Source organism: Pinus tabuliformis, chromosome 7, assembly GCF_031772625.1.
Source record: "Pinus tabuliformis cultivar Carrire ecotype Pingquan chromosome 7, CPIR1, whole genome shotgun sequence".
Classification (NCBI taxonomy): Eukaryota; Viridiplantae; Streptophyta; class Pinopsida; order Pinales; family Pinaceae; genus Pinus; species Pinus tabuliformis.
Window position 1 is genome coordinate 1,908,110,343 of NC_142293.1, and position 16,934 is coordinate 1,908,127,276.

Here is a 16,934-nt window from a genome sequence, read left to right on the forward strand (position 1 = left end):
ATGACCTTTCCATACAATGGAAATTGGATGATGCGAAAGATAGTAGATACGATGGCCATCATGGCATATGTCCAACTACGACCCAACAAGAGATTATAGTCGACGTTCTTGTCTATGACTTCTACGTCCACTGTTATGGTTTTCCCATACAATGCGATGGGAAAAGTAGCTAGGTATCCTTTTGGGATAAAGGTGTGGCCATCGAAAGCTTTAAGGGAGTTAGACAACGGGGATAGGGTTGGGGAACCTAGGGCGAGCCAACATGAAGCCGACATGATGGAGGTTGAAGCACCTTCGTCGATGAAAGTTCTGTGCATACCTTTACCTTTTGAAGTGATATGCACTTGAAATGGAAGCTGGTGGGAAAGGGGAGATTTACACTTGTCCATGCTGAAAATAGCAAGGATGGAATCTGTAGGGTCAATACCTTCGATAGCCGAAAGCAAAGCTTTCCATTGGGTGGGGCATGTTTGTAATACTTCGAGCGCCGACATAGCTGACGATGCTTGCGCCAAATCCCCTACGATGTTGTAGTGTTCGGTGGCATGCTCAAATGTATTGTGCATTGTGCATCGAAGTGCCCCCTTTGTGGGTTGAATTGCAAAGTCCTCAACCAACCATTCAATATGCAGATCGTTGGGCAGCGATGGGTTTTGACCTGAGGATGGTTCTGTTGCAAGAACAATAGGAGCTCCATTAGATTTGGCTCTTGTGGTGAGCTCTACCATTTCGAATGTGTAAACTGTAAAAGATCCTTCACCAGCCGAAGGATGTTGCGAACCATCGTTGCCCCCTTGTGGGGGTTAGGGTTGGTTGGCAACGAGATTTTATTATTGTTGAGTAGGAAAAGGATTTCTAAGGACAGCAAGTGCCATACCAGAATCCCTTTTAGCAAGGTATTCTATGCATTCCTGAAGCCGCGGACAACGCCAAGTTGTGTGGTCTTCAGCACAGAGTTTGCATGGATATCTGGTGGATTTATCCTTTTCCTCATCAACAGACGCGTTAGCCTTCTATTTTGGGTTTGGCTGCTTGGGTGACTACTCTTCAGAAGGAGCAGTCTTGTTCCTAGTCTTCTTGTTCTTGCCACCAGATTTTTGTGTAGACTAAACATAGTTTATCGCAGTGGCAGGAAGAGCGGGCACTTTGGTAGAGGGGTCCACTACCAGCTTGGCAATGGAACCACTGAGTTGTTTTACAGCGACCTCAAAAGTTGCGCTAACAATGCTGTCGACGAGCACTCAGGGGTGCTGAGTGGTGGAAGCATTTGGGTTACCAGGAGCATGGGGGATTATGTTGTAAAGAGTGCCAAGCTATGAATAAATCAAATCTAAATGTTGGGAACAACGTATGGATTGGTCTTCTGTGACTGCACCACCTAGAGTGACATCTCTAGTAATTTGTGGGAGTAAGGACTCACATAACTAGTCCATTAAAAGAAAATCAAGGATGGGAGCTTTGACTAACCTCCGCCTACATCTCCATTCATGAATATGATCGGAGATGTGGGTGGCAGTATCCTAATGAAATGAAGGAGCTCTATCCCAGTCTCATAGCGGATAGGTAACTGAAAGTGCTTGAGGAATTCAATCTCTAAAGCGTCAAAGGTATTTACTGATGCGCGTGGTAACTCAATATACCATTTCACTATATTTCCAGTGAGGGTGCAAGGAAAAAGACGTAATCGGACACTGTCATCCACCATAGAGGTAGAAACACAACAGAGATGGTAGGTGGTGATATGGGTGCCCGGATCCTCCCCTTGTTCTGCATCGAACTTTGGGATGTTCATTGGTATCTTATGCGGGATTGGTGGCCATTGTCAGAGTTGGTAGATGGGGTCATTTTTCAACTTGTATAAGTCGGGAATATCCAACATTGCCAAAAAAGGCAGAGAGTTAGGTGCCCCCGACTCAAACCATGGTGATGACAAATGACCTAACGAGCTCTACGCTCCTCCCATTGTTTGGTTCCCTATTGTGTACATGGGTTGCTTTGTCTAGAAATTGCTTTGTCGTATGGTGTTGTAGAGTGGATTTCCATGAGGATTTTGATACTAGGGTCTTAAATTTCCCTAGTATATGAGGTGCCCCCTTGACTCATTTGAGTATGTGAGTAGGGTGCCTCCATGGACTAGTTGGGAACCCCTTGTTGAATCCCACAAAACTTACCATTTGGCTTTGATTGATAGAGGGGACAATCATGTTAATTAGTGACTCACCATGCATTCCTGAGAACGCAGGGGAACTATGAAATTCCCTACTCGCATGTGCATATTGGAAACCACCACAGATATTTGAATCTGGGGGTTTGAACTATACATTGGCGGTCGACCATATTGTTGGTAAATGGGAACCGTGCCCATAGTGCCACATTGAGTGCTATATGGAGCACTGTATGTGGCACTTGTCGAATGTATGCAGTGTGGCACCATAGGAGTGGAACTTGGCATCTACTAGGTTCCACTTATAGAGGGTGTCATGTGAGTTGTTGTACAAGGGAAAAACGGGATATCAGCATTCACCATTACCGATGTTGTGATGATTGTAGACTCGGGAAGCGGTAAAGGACCAAACGTGTCTCTACAATTGCACAGCCCGTGAGTCGTCGACTGGATAGATCAGATTGTTGCACCTACTAAAGCATGAAGTACAGGTACCATGGGAACCGCGATAAATGCCGATGGATTTGTGAGCGGAGTGTTAAAGTGAGGAAGAAATCCTTCCATGAAGAAATCCTCCGGAAAACTTGAATCGTCAGTTGTCCACACATATCCCGTGTGAGATTTAGAAGATAGATTCCTTGAAGATGAGGAATCCAAGTCAATGGAACTCAGCAGATCTTCCACAATGAGTGGAGGAAGCCCTAACAATCTTCTGGGGTGACGACGAGGGCCGGATGTAGCCACGATGACCGTTAATTTTATCAAATAAATTTATCGTGATATTCTTTAAAGTCTCAAAAATGATAGCACTCAAGTACCTAAAAATATAAAAAGTACACTAAATATATCAATCAACAAACAGAGGGAAAGTACCTCATCTAATAAGCACCGATCATTAGAGATGAAACCCAGTATCTCAATGAATAACAAAGAAGTATAGCCAAATGTACGGTTACGGTTACAGTAGAGCTTCGCCCGAACCTCAGATTGAGGGGCCAAATACTCTCGTGAAGATGAGCACCCTCCCAAAAACTAAAGACAGAGTAGATCCGTCCGTGTTATGTACCAGGACAACCCGTCCGAGTCACCTTGTGTAAGTACCTAGAATTTTGGCCACTAGAGATACCTAAAATCATAGACATTACCAGGGGGGACATAGTCGTAGATAGCATGCTCTGTGAGCAGGAAACCTGAGTCCCTCACTCAGTTCCGAAATCCCCAAAGGGACCCCCAGTACACAAAATGCCCAAAGGATTTGTAAGAGAAGGTGGGCTACCCTCAATTACAGTCCGATGTTGTCTCGTATTTCGCTCCGTTGTTAGTGGAGCGGCCTTGGTAATATCAGTGCAGAAGGAACTTTTTGCTTGTTAACAAAACTAGTTTTGGTTTTCAACCTTGGGCAATTCACTTGCTTATCCCAAGATCCTAGCCTAGCTAATGTTGGTTTCCTCAAAAGAGTAAATGATTGATTTTAATGTATCTTTTATTTGTACTTGATTGTGTGTACTTGATTATTTGTCTAAATTTTTTTTTCAATTTTTATGCAAACAAGCTCTATTCTACATATTCATTTTTTCACTTATTCATAGTTTCGTCTCTGCATCTATAGCCTTTCAACACTTGCATAACCAAAAGATTCCTTACCAATATTTCGTAACAACTACTGAAAACCAAAATGAAGTAGCTTACAAGTATTTTGACAGAAGCATGAATACAGATTGTCAATATTTCTTTCAAAAAAAGATGTATTTAAGAGAGAAAAAACAAAACTTTTTCCTAAAAATAAATTTCTAGGACACCAAATTTTCTGACATAATATAGTTACAGATCTTATTTCAGCCCATGAGAAGATTTTCCATCCCTTTCGGTCCACAGACACTACTGGAAATCATGGAAATGGGAGACTAACGCTCTATTTTAGTAGAAACAGAGAGTTAGTCGGTCCACTAACGCTCCCTATACACAGGGACAATGCTTTATAAAGCTCTGTGTAGCCTAGTAGCCTGCGTTAGTGTGGGAAATCGCTCAAACAGAGGGCTTTCAAGATTAGTTTCTGAGGTGAATGCAAACTAGTAGGATGTAGCAAGATACTTGGTGGACCAGAAAAGGATTTGAAGTAGGGAGCTATTAGAAGGAAGAGAAGAACCGAGAAGAGTTTCGGTAAACCAGGAACTAGATGTATAGTTCCTAGTGGAGTTTCCAATTATGCTATGGGGTAAAATGCATGGTGTATCAAGGAGAAAATCTACCCTAAAAGGTATTCTTGGGACCTTTGACAGACTGTAAGATTACCTCCAACAACTATCAAGTTATACACATGTTTCTCTATGAAACATAAATTGTCAAGGTATGGAAATAAGATCACCTTTAGTTCCTTCTAGATTCGTTTGGAGATCTCTATCCGGTAAGAAGAAATCCTTCAAGGTTGGATCCAAGACAATTCTTGCACAAAGGACAAGGCAAATCAATCACAGCATACGCTCTTGAAATGTAATGTAAGAATGTACAATAAACATATATTAGTGTATAGATTAACTACTCATCTAAACAAGTGTTGAAATGAACAATTCAATGGACAATAATGCCGACACTATGGAGTAGGAACACAAGTGCATCTCTATATTAAATAGTGGAAGAGTGATTACAACCATCCGTTGTATCAGTCTTCCCTTGGCCCTTCTTCTTCTCTCTCTCTCTCTTCTAGCTCACTTCTTCAGATTTGAGTTGATGCTCAATAGCTTAGTAGGCAATCCTTTCAAATGCTCTGACTCCTCTCACAATGGCCCTCTCACTACTTATGTAGCAATTGTGTTCGGGCTACCAAGCTCATCCTACAGTTCATTATGGAAAAAGCAATGAACCTACCTCTTAATCTAGCTCTTTCCATTTTGCCTTCCTTTTCAGATTGGAATTTCCCCAAATAGTTTGATTTTTGGGACTTTCCCTACTTTTCTTGAGAAAATTTAGGGATAAATATCTAGATATTTTTTAGCAGATTAATTGGCTTGACCCTCTAAACATCTCTTAGTTTTACTAATGTTGCCCCTGGTCTAACAACTTTAGTTAGCGGGGTGACTAACGCTCCCTTATTCTTGGTAACAAGCTTTATAAAGCAGGTTAGCAATGCAAAACTAGCGTTAGTGTGGATTCAAGGCCTGCAATTGTGGTCTTTTCTTTAGTCATGTTGTCTTTCACCTCTGAGTTTATGAGGAGGTCATTTTGTTGTATAACAACGACCCCTGATCCTATACCACTTTTTCAAGGCCAAGACTCACAACACTTGCCATGACTTCATGAAAACTTCAGAAATTATAAATAACATTGAGACAAGATTACTAATGTAAATATTTAATCAATGACTTGAGTGGATCCCTACTAGCCATGACAGACATTTCATCAAACATGTGACAAAAATGCATTCTACAGGTCATAACAACATATCTAAGCATAGGGATCACATACTTATCCGTGATTCTTAAAGAAGAATTTTTTCCTTATCAAAATAGTTGCATTATCATCTATTAGGTCATATATTCATTATACATTCATTTGAAAATCAAAACACGATGAGAGCCATACACCAAATATGTCACAAAATATACTCATAACCATCATACAACCAATATAAATAAAATGCATATAACAACCATAAAAGCCACATATAAGCTAGTACACTTACATGTGAAATATCAAAGACAAGAAGCTATTATTAATGAATGGAAGAGCCAACCAGATATGGGACTTCCATGAACCACCTAAACATATAATGGGTGAAAAAAATATTTCTTTTAGCCAATCAACTCCATGACATATTCCAAGTAGGAATGTGGGAATCAAAACCAAACCAAGCCAGGTTTGTTGAGGCTTTGCCGCAATCCCCATCAGACCACTAGGCCTTAGACAAGCATGGATGCCACCCGATTTCTCCACCTACACCACGATGAATTATTTCTATCCACTAGTATTTAGGCTTTACTCTATATCCCACCATACAATAGTGCACGATTCCTAAGCCTAATCATGAACCCATCCTCTAGGATTTACCTTACATCTCGTCATTCACAAGTCAAGGATTTATAGGCCTCATCAAGAGAATGAACATATATGCTTTATTGTATATCCCATCATACAATGCTCGATGATTCCTCGGCCCACCAAGGCACACAAAAATTTGGCTTTCGCAATCACAGTTTGGTTGAGGGATTCGTATGCATTGTGTTCTTTCTTTCGAAGACCACCTCACTCAGTTTTGAGACCTGATGGTAATCTAGATCAGAAAAATAGAAGACAACCCATCACATCATGGTTATCCGGAAATGGAAAGGTAGGGTTGACGAATACTCTCACACCTGGAAAGACCCATGCCAATGACAGAAAGAGAACAAAATACAAAAATGCATGCCCAAAAATAGCAAGGAAATCACACATCAAAATCGATACCTGCAAATAATCTTGATGTAGCTACCAGATGTTTCTCTTCCTTGCTTGATCTTTTACTTCTTGGACCTTTCTTTTCTTTCTCCATCCAATGCTAGAGTGCTACAAGAATGTCCTAAGTTTCCAAGAGTGCGAGAGAGAGAAGAGAGAGAGAGCTCCAAAACTAAGCTGACAAAAGATACCAAGTCATCCTTAGAAGATTTTTTATTAATGAGGCCTCTATTTTTTTTCAATTTTCCATTATTTTCCTTCATTTTCCTCCTCACATGAAACTTGCGACATTTCACCTTCATTTTCTCATAAATTCCATTGTTTTCATAAATAAAATGCAAATTAATGCCTCATGCCATTATAGCCTTTGTCATTGTCTTTTCCAATTTTCTTAGCCATAATAAACCAAATAAATACCTGCACTTGGATGTTTTTCCCAACATTCATCTTGGAATATGTGTCCCATGACCTTGGGTAATATTTTTTCCTTTATTAACTTTATTACATGGAATTTTTTACTATGTTTGTTGCAACTGACTCACATCAATGTTTGCCATCAACCTCTCGAGATCATGTTGGTGATAAAAATTCAACTACTAATAGTAAGGCCCATGGGAAAAAGGGTAAAGTCAAGTTTCCCTATAGGTTATGTGAAGCCAATCATCCTATTGACCTTTTTCCTTATATGGATGAATCCTCAAAAGTTTCGGAAACCCTTACTAGATCCTAATTTTCCCCTAATCCTCCACTAGATGATGAAATGATTGATCATAATTCAAATCCAATCAATTCCACTCTCTCTAAACATGAATCACATGAGTTTGTCACCGACCAACCATTGGTTGAGGTAATGGTTGACTCAATTCAAACATTAGTTGATTGTACCTTTCCCGTAGGGAGTGAAGTGCATATCTCTTAGGTTCTTTCATTTCCTTGTATTCTAATGAGATGGGGGGGAAAGCCTCCCGTTTCAATGGAAGAGGGAGACAATCCTTCTGTTCCCATAGTACAGGAGGGAAATTCTCCCGTTACCACAACATACCGGAAAAATTATCCTAGTCCCATAACACAAGGGGGTAGTTCTCCAATTCCCCTGACACCCCCTCCTAGTACTATGGTCTATTCCTGTGATTGGAGTCGATTGGAAAGATATCATCTTCCTCCTTATGTGATCTTCTAGATTATAGTATAGAATTATAATATGTCTGTACCTGGGAGAGTCATAGATGAATGGGTGTCTGTTAATATTTTGTCCTCAACTACTTGGCAAGCTTTCGGTTCTCACATCTTGTGCGTGTTACCCATAATCTTTTGAATTTTAATAGAGGAACCAGTCAAATGTTTGGGATCCTTCTTCATTCTCCTATTACCTTGGGAGGAAATATTGTCTATATTAATGGGAAGGTAGTCCAAGTCTCTTTGGATTTTATTTTACTCCTTGGGCATGACTATTTTTATGGCATGGGAGCTCTTCTCTCTTTGCTCTTTCATGTGAAGAATTTCCCACATGAAGGAAGGATCGTGATCATTGACTAACTTTTGTTTGTTAGTCCTAATTTGACTCCTAACAAAATAGCATCACTAAATGTTCCTTATATGCAAGTGGTATCTTCCCCAGCATAGATTAATTTTGTGGCAACCTGTTCCATGGCGGCATCTACTAATAATCTAGTAAGTGATGTAGTGCATCATGTATTGGGAGAATTAGAGCCTCATCTTTCCATCGGATCCATTGATAGCTTCCAGAGCATTATTATCTCATATGATTAGAACCTCTTGGAAACATTGAGCTTTTGAGGGTCATGATTAGGTCCCTGGAACAAAGTTTTTTTCTTGTGTCAAGCTCGTTAAAAAATGAAACAACCTCTTGCGGCAAAGTTCCTTTTCTTGTGTCAAGCTTTTTGAAAACTAAAACAATGTTTCATGAGCATAGTTATTTTATGATTTCAAGATCGTTAAAAAATGAAACAAATCCCCTTCTAATCTAAGCCTTTGATTAGATATTGTGAATTATGAGTCGAGTCTCTCACTTGATCTCGTAAATGAACCTTATTTCCATCCACCTATTAGTAAACGATAGTATGCTTAGGCGAATTAAATGAAGCTTCAGGGGAATGTGCCTAGAATTTAGTCATTATATTGGGGGCATGCGAACCTATTTCAAGCATAGTTTTTCTCAGTTTCAAACTTGTGTAAAAAATGAAACCACTCTCAAACATAATTTTTCTCATGTTTCAAGCTTGTCAAAAAATGAAACCAATTTCAACCATATTTCCCCATGTTTCAAGCCTGTATAAAAAATGAAACCATTCTCATCCTATTCTTGTGATTTCCATTTTTATCATCCTATTTCTACCATACGAACCTTGGTTTTCTCTTTCCATTGTCACATTCTCCTTGGCGAATCATATAATTTCACTTGTTTTTCTTACCCTTTCCTAAGGAACTGCTACAATGAGTGGTCTTATGAGCCAACCACTTGACCTCTACATGTTTTAAGAAGTTCCATCATGACCAGAACCAATATTTACCCTTTTATACCACTCATTACTAGAAATGGATTTCTCTTTCACCTCTTTTCAGAATCCTAAACGTGAAAATATTGTTGAGCACTTGTATTTTCAAACTCATTAAAGTAAATGAAAATACATCTACTCATTATAAGTTTAACCCTTTTCTAGATTGACATAAACTATTTACCAAAAACGAATACCTTAGTTGAACATGGCTAATAGGTCCTCCTGATTATTGTTTGCTACCATTTCGGACTGAAGAGACTATTTAGGAAAAGGAGCCTTTGGAGTTTTCCTTTTCAAACTCTCTAAACATGAAAAGGACTCGAGTTAGAACTTTGTTGGACTCGTACAAAACTTAAACATCGATGTAAGTGTCAAACATGATGAGGCCTAACCACTCCTTCTCACAGTTCATTATGCATACTTACAAGGATTCATCCAAATGATGAACTTACAGATGAAGCATATGTTATCCTCCTCAAGCTTATTAAAAATAAAGAGGTACCGACCAAAAATGGTGGGGAAATTGGAAACTATATTAATAAATGTGTTAATGGTAGTGAGCTGATCTTGAACATGAAACTCTTCCACTTCATCTTCGTCGCCGTTGAGTTGGGAAATATGCTTGTCTTTTGGTGCATCATGCCTTTTCAAAGCCTATGTTTTCGTTTTTGGGTCAATGATTCCAACTTCATTCAGTGTCACTTATGTGTTCAAGAGAAGTCATTCAATTGATATCTACTACGATACGTTTAAGCCTACCTTCATGTTTGTCGTTCCTAAACCAATTTCATATTAAAATCGTTCTGTCTCAAATCATGATACCAGTTTCATGTCATTTATGGGGGATGCATCAAGGCCATCATGCATCAAGGCCATCAATGGAAATTTTCCTCACTCCCGATGAAAGGTTTTCGTCAATGGACTTCAAGAGAAAAATTTTGTGTGGTGCTCAACTTCAAGTCATTCATTCACGCCATGCAGATTGTACTATTGTACGTTGACAACCATTAACACCAACAATGGTTTCTATCGCATTTGTTAACAACTGACATCATTGGAGAGTAATCATATGGCGTCTACCATGTTTGACTCCAACTCCTTTATTTACCTGGTTAGACTCACACATTATACGATCGAGTGAATGAGATAGAAGACCCAAGATCTAGGTCCATCCATCTAGGATGTGATATCATGATTAATGTAAGATCATAATGTATGTTGGCGATGATCACACAAATAGTCCTCCAATCATTGGTCCACCCTTTGTCATCATGAGACATGACTTCTTGATCATTATACATGTAATGTTAGCTTATGTGTTGAATATGGGTATGCTTCCCTCAACAACTATATCATGATGAAAATATATTGTAACAAATGATGATTCAACGAGTTGTTCTTAATTCAAACTTTTCACAAGGTAAAGCACTTTAGTCATCACTTTTCATTTCTAACTTTTCACTTCAGGGTCAATCTGTTATAGGCCATTTTGTCACATCTAAATAGGCCTACCAACTAGATCAATCAACATCCATGAACACCTTGTCATCATACCTACACAAAGTTGTATGCATGACTCTCCAAAATCCCTATGTTTCTGAGTTTGACTACCTCATTTTAGTGCTTTTAAGTCCTAACGGACCGTGGCCATTTAGGGAACTATGTTGAGTAGCAGGTTTCTCCCTTCTTCACCTTCTCTGATCAAAAATAGGTTGTTCCTTATTTGGGGTGTATTGATTCTAGAAATTCAAGAAAAATAAAAAGAATCCTGAAGCTTCCTCTTCTAGAAGCTTCTAGGATTTGTCACAACCATTTACCTTGGATATGAAATTTAAATCCTATCTGATCTGAATATTTAACCTCTTACCTCTTGAGCTCATCCTCCCCTTCTAAGTGGATCTGAAGCCTCGATTGGTAAATGGATAATAATTCCTAAACTACCACAGTCTCCTATAAATATATAGCCATGTGCAACATGAGGGTTGGAATTTAGAGACTAATCATACCCTCGTATTGTTTCTTTGATGATAAGAGATTTATCATTTCCATGCATAAGGATGACCTTGAGGTGTGCATTGTGACAAGGAAGGATAAGTCAACTTGGGGAGATCTCTACAAGATCAGTTTCCACTTTTGGTTGTAAACTCTCTCCCTTTCATATTAATACAAAGATTATATTGTTTTCCCATATGTGTTATGTTATGTTTACATTCATATATTTCAATGCTATGTTGATCCATTGAATAGAGTTATTGGATAATGGTACATAGATGTCATAGATATTTGGTTTGTGTTCAGTGTTTGTGCAGGATCAAATTATAGGGATGAGAGCTATGACTCGAGCTTATAGACTGAGAGGAGAATGAAGCTTGTTGGGGATCCCATTAAGCATATTTCCATTCTCCAATTTCTCTAATGGTGACATTATATTATTTTCTTTCTGTTGTTCTAGAGTAGGCCACTAGTTGTAGGGAGGATACTTTTGTCTGCAGCCATAGGTTTCATATAACAATATCCATTCTCATTTTTTCTCCATTGATTTTATTAGAATGAAATCACCACATATTAACCATAGATCATACTAGAATGGGTCCAAGATTTTTTAAATTTTGAATAAAGTTATTTTTTTTCCGAGTCAAGTGAGGACCATAGACATTGGTTATATATCCAATTTCATCTAAGCCAATTAAATAGAAAGAGGCCAAGATAATATGAGGAGTAGATGTATAATTATTAGTTTCTAAGGTTTCCAAATCATAACAAGTCCCCATGTGTGACTACTAGCATCCATTGCTAGTGATTGAACACCTTTCCAACTCTAGAATGCAATTTCACTTACCTTTTCACTAAAACATTTAGTATCACGCATGAAGTATCATCACACGAATATATAAATAGATATGTTCCTTAAGAAGAATTTATTCTATGATATATTTGGGGCCTCTAATGTTCAAATATATTATATTCATGGAATTTTGGTTTGGGTATAGGGAAATTCCTTTCTCATCAACATGGGCCATCCTTAATTAGCCAACATTTCTCCAACTTGTCTGGTCAAGTCCTTGTTGTAGTAATGATATCCTTTTTTTACCATCTTTACTAGCTTACAAGGATCTTTAAATGTGTGATGTTAAATGCTTATATAAGGATTCAAATGCTTGGATTCATGTTGAGTATTAACTTTTTGTTTGTTTTCCTTGAGATAATCTTTGTGAAGGATATGAATATGATGATATAGAATAGTTTACGGATACTTCCCAATTCCAATACTGTGCTAGTTCTAATAGGATTTATTCACATAGATCCATGTCCTTTGAAGTGACATGTGTCTTATCTTCTTCAATTATTATTTTTGCCATATATTTTGGAAAGGGTTCTACTAATATTCTCCTTGAGTCTTCAACTTGTACTTTTCTAAAATTAATAATGAATTTGGGTTACTTCTCCATTTTGGAGGATTCATGATCATCATGTTTTGTTGAGATAGCCTCTTGGGAGGTTAGAAACTCAGACTTATTTTTATATACAGGTTTTTGTCATGAACTCACTTCCCCTTAGGACCACATATACACTTTCCTTTATGTGGCTTTTTCAAAGGGTTCTTGGTTTATATTAGTGGAGTCATCCACATGAATTCCTTTAAGATAAGATGGAAATCCTTGAACATGTGTCCAATTGCATGGCACCATTGACATCAAGATAGGACATGCCCACAGTTTAATGATGACTCTAGATATTTTCTTGATAATAAATGTATATTAAAGCTAATATATGCTATGATATAGTCATATAGATACATATAGTGAAATAGGATGTGGTATCATCCTCTTTTTGTAGACTTAAAAAAATTAACTAAGTTGGCAAAGGAATTACTGATTCCATGGAGAGTTTCTTATTCGTAGTATTCCTTTAGGAGAGAAATAATTTAGAGATTAACCAAAATAACTAAAAAAAAGGTTCCTTCTTTGGGTTGTATTTCTCCTTCTATAATCTCATGAAAATCCTGGCATTATTGAAGAAGTAAGGATCTTGCTATAAAATTTATGTTCTACTCTCCATACTAGCAATTTTTTTTGTACATAAGCCTTTGTCTCCTAACTCCAAGTTTACTTTTTCCTTTAGGCTTCCATTTATTTTGGATCCACTAGATCAATTTTTTTCCAAAAATCCACATCCCTATAAACTTGTAGATCAAAGCATGATCTTGCATATATTAAATGTATTCTACTATCTTGCTATATTGAAGTTCATATTCTGAATCTTGCATTTCACTAGATTTTGATTATGCCAATATGCACCCAACAATAGCTTCTTTAAGTGGCCTCTCTCTTTTCTGATCCATAAATTGTCGTGGATATCCCACTTGATAGTTCATCATAATAGTTGTGATAAATTATACTTAAAATCCCTAATCTACACTATGAAGGTTTATTTCTCTTTCCAATTATGGATTTGTAAATTACTATTTAGTTATCTATGCATGCACATTATAATTATGTAGAAAATAGACAACAATTAAATAAGAAATCAGAGTACATTATTTGAGAGAAGATATAACCTCGTAACCCTTTCTAGAGAAAACCCAACTCGAAGGTGAGGTTGCTCTCCTCTCTTTGTTTGAATAAAGAATGTTTGCAAGCATAATGAAGTAAGACATGTGTCTCATGGGCTGCTATATTGAAAAAATCCTCTCTATGTGCCAGTGTCTCTTTGTATCCCTCATAGCTCCTTAGTTTGTTTGCGAAACAAAATGCATAAAAAAAATGGAACACCTTTTCCTCCTAGTGGCAAGTTACAACACAACATGATAATTTACCAGTGGTTAGGTGAGACTAAGTCAACTCTTCAACTCAGGTTAAAATACACAATATTCTGGAGCCCTTGTCCTCATGATCATGTGGGTAACCCCTTTTCCATGAATAATTCAGAATGATGTGGCATCCTCTAGAATTATGGTGGTGAAAACACTAAGGTCAACTTTCAAGTGGCATAACATTTTCATGATGATTGAGGCAATGACTACTCCATTCAAAGGTTCTAAATATGCACAATATGAAAGAGAAGTATTGTCTAAAGCTGAAAAAATTTACCCATCAATTAAAAACTAAGAAACAATACAAGAATTTAGTCTAAGTAAAAGTTAACCACTATCATCATCATCATGATAAACCTTTTAAAAACTTTTTACAACCAACACTCTTACACGTAAATTTTTTAGCTACAAAACTCTTACACGTATATTTTGTACTTTATTTAAAACATATATATAGTTTAAAGAACGTATACATATTTTGTACTTTATTTAAAACATATATATTCTTTAAAGAACATTTATTATTAAACCCTCCAAATCCAATTGATGTCGAACGTGACGATTAACGAGTTTGAAATTTTTTGTCGGCCATACCGATTTCAAATATTAATATATATCAACACCAACCTGACGTTGATGGCAAGAAGTAGCGAAGACAAATTAGCGCAAGGAAGCTTTGACAAAGAGGTGGGTTTGATTGGCCACAGTTTCTGTTACTCGAAGCGAACTCGGTGAACTCCAAACAGTTTCTTGTCAGGGAAATGGCCATCCAACAAGCTGCCATACCTAAGGTTCCTGATGTACAGCAGATTGGGACCGCCTTTGTGAACCACTATTACAATGTTCTTGTTCGGTCACCTGAATCGCTGTACAATTTTTATCAGAATTGCAGCATAGTTGGTCGCCCGGACCCCAGTGGACAAATGATATCGGTGACTACTGTGGGGGGTATCAATCAGCTGGTAACCTCCCCAGACTACAGTGCGTTAGAGGTCGAGATCAAGACAACCGATTCACAGTTGTCTTATAACAAAGGATTACATGTTTTGGTTACTGGATCAATTACCTTTAAAAACAGTGGAACGCGAACATTCACTCAATCCTTTTCCCTCGCTCCTCAGGAAAGGGGGTACTTTGTATTGAATGACGTTGTAAGGTATTTAGGTGAAGCACCACAACGACAAGAGCAAAATGTTTCAGAAGATGCTGCCAAAGCATATGATGTCTCAGGCCCAGTTGTCAAACCTGAAGAAGTAGGTCAAAGCGATGTGAGTGAGCCATCCACAACAGCGCTGGAGGAACCTGCTAATGTTGCTGAGGAGGTACATAAAAATGACGTGCAGCAGAAGGAAGTCACAGAAGACTCAGGTGGCCAAAAGGGATCACAAATTGAACAAGCTCACAATGGAGAACTGCCTCCTTCTCCTCAAGAAACTCCAGTAGAGGTCCAAGCAAGTCAAAAAACCTATGCTTCAATTCTTAAACAAAATGCAGCACCACCCGTGGTTGCAGTTAAGAAATCGTCTCTCGTGACGGGAAGGGATGTACGAAATTCAGCTCAACGTCCAGCAACTACTTCCATTTCCACTGCACCAAGTTCCAATCATGTCATTAGGACTCTTAAAAGCACTGGGGAAGAAAGTGGGTTCTCTATTTTTATCAACAAGTTGCCTGTGAATGTTACCGCTTCCCAACTTGGGGAGGAGTTTAAGAAGTTTGGGGCAATTAAGCCTTCTGGGATTAGCGTTAAGAGTAGCAAAGGGAGTCAATACTGTTTTGGTTTTGTTGATTTTGAAGAAACAGCGTCAGTCCAACGTGCAATTGATGTATCCCCTATTCTAATTGGTGGCCGTCAAGTCTTTATCAGGGAGAAACGCCCTCCTGGGGAGGGTTTAACAAATGATGGAGAAAGAGGACGTGGTGGCTATTCCTATCGCGTTCAAGGAAATGGACGAAATAATTTGGTAAACAACAGAGCTGGAAGAGGTTCCTTTCCTGCACGTGGTAATGGTGGCTTTTCTGGTGCAAACCAAGATGGATACCAAAGAGATAACATTCAAATCGGAAATGGTGGAAGAGGCAGTCAGTGAGGTTCTACGATGAACAACAACGTCAGCAATCCCAGAATTTGATAGGTTACGGTACGGTGTCCACCCCAAACACTTGATGATGACTTGAAGTGTTCTTGCAATGTTTCTATAAAGTTTGATAGAAATGTCATTTCAATCATTTCAAGTTTGACTTCAAATATCTTATATATTTCTAAAGTGGAACACTTGAAGTATTAAAATTATTTTGATATCATTTTTAATTCCAATGGATGGATCAATTTGAAATAAATAAAGTATACATGGTAGTAATACATTATAGATTTGTGAAAATAATTTAATAACTGGATGTACCATACCTATATGTGCGTGATCCCAATTATACATGATATTCATGCTCATGTGAGACTCAGCATAGGTTATCCTGTCATTAGCTTGAATTTGAATTACTAAAACCAATTTGACCTTGCATTTACTATATATTTAGCACAATAGACTTGAAATATATAATCCAGACAATGATATTCAACCTATGAACTAATTCCCTTGTTTGTTAGCACATCATCACCAAAATTCATCTAGTTAGTTTGAATTACTGAAACCAATTTGACTTTAGCATTTACTATATATTTAGCACAATAGAGTGGAATTTTCTAATCAAAATCACTTAAGTTAATAGTTAGTGTTTCAATAGATCCTTGGTTGTGAACCCTTGGGAATAAAGCCACAAGAACATGGGTTATTGTGGAGAGTGTTGATGAAGTAGTAGATTAATTAATTGGTTTAGTGAGGACAATAGGCATTCATTATAAATCTCATTTCAGCTAAGAAAATTAAATAGAACTAGGCCGGGAGTATGAGGATTAGGTTATAAGCTTGTAATGATTACTTTTGGGTGCATCCAAATCATAGCCAATCTAGTTGTGAGAGACTATTGACATCCATTGTTGTTGAGTCACAAC

The 16,934-nt window shown here is 37.9% G+C and overlaps 1 protein-coding gene across 1 annotated transcript; it reads left to right on the top strand.

Moving 5' to 3' along the window:
* The first annotated feature begins 14,685 nt into the window (after positions 1-14,685).
* Positions 14,686-16,014, top strand: LOC149256120 (nuclear transport factor 2-like). The gene has a single exon (XM_089455233.1). The coding sequence runs from the start codon at positions 14,686-14,688 to the stop codon at positions 16,012-16,014; it is 1,329 nt and encodes a 442-aa protein (XP_089311359.1).
* The last annotated feature ends 920 nt before the right edge of the window (positions 16,015-16,934 follow it).

Coding starts and splice junctions, on each gene's coding strand:
- LOC149256120 (XM_089455233.1), top strand. CDS start 14,686: ATGGCCATCCAACAAGCTGCCATACCTAAGGTTCCTGATGTACAGCAG.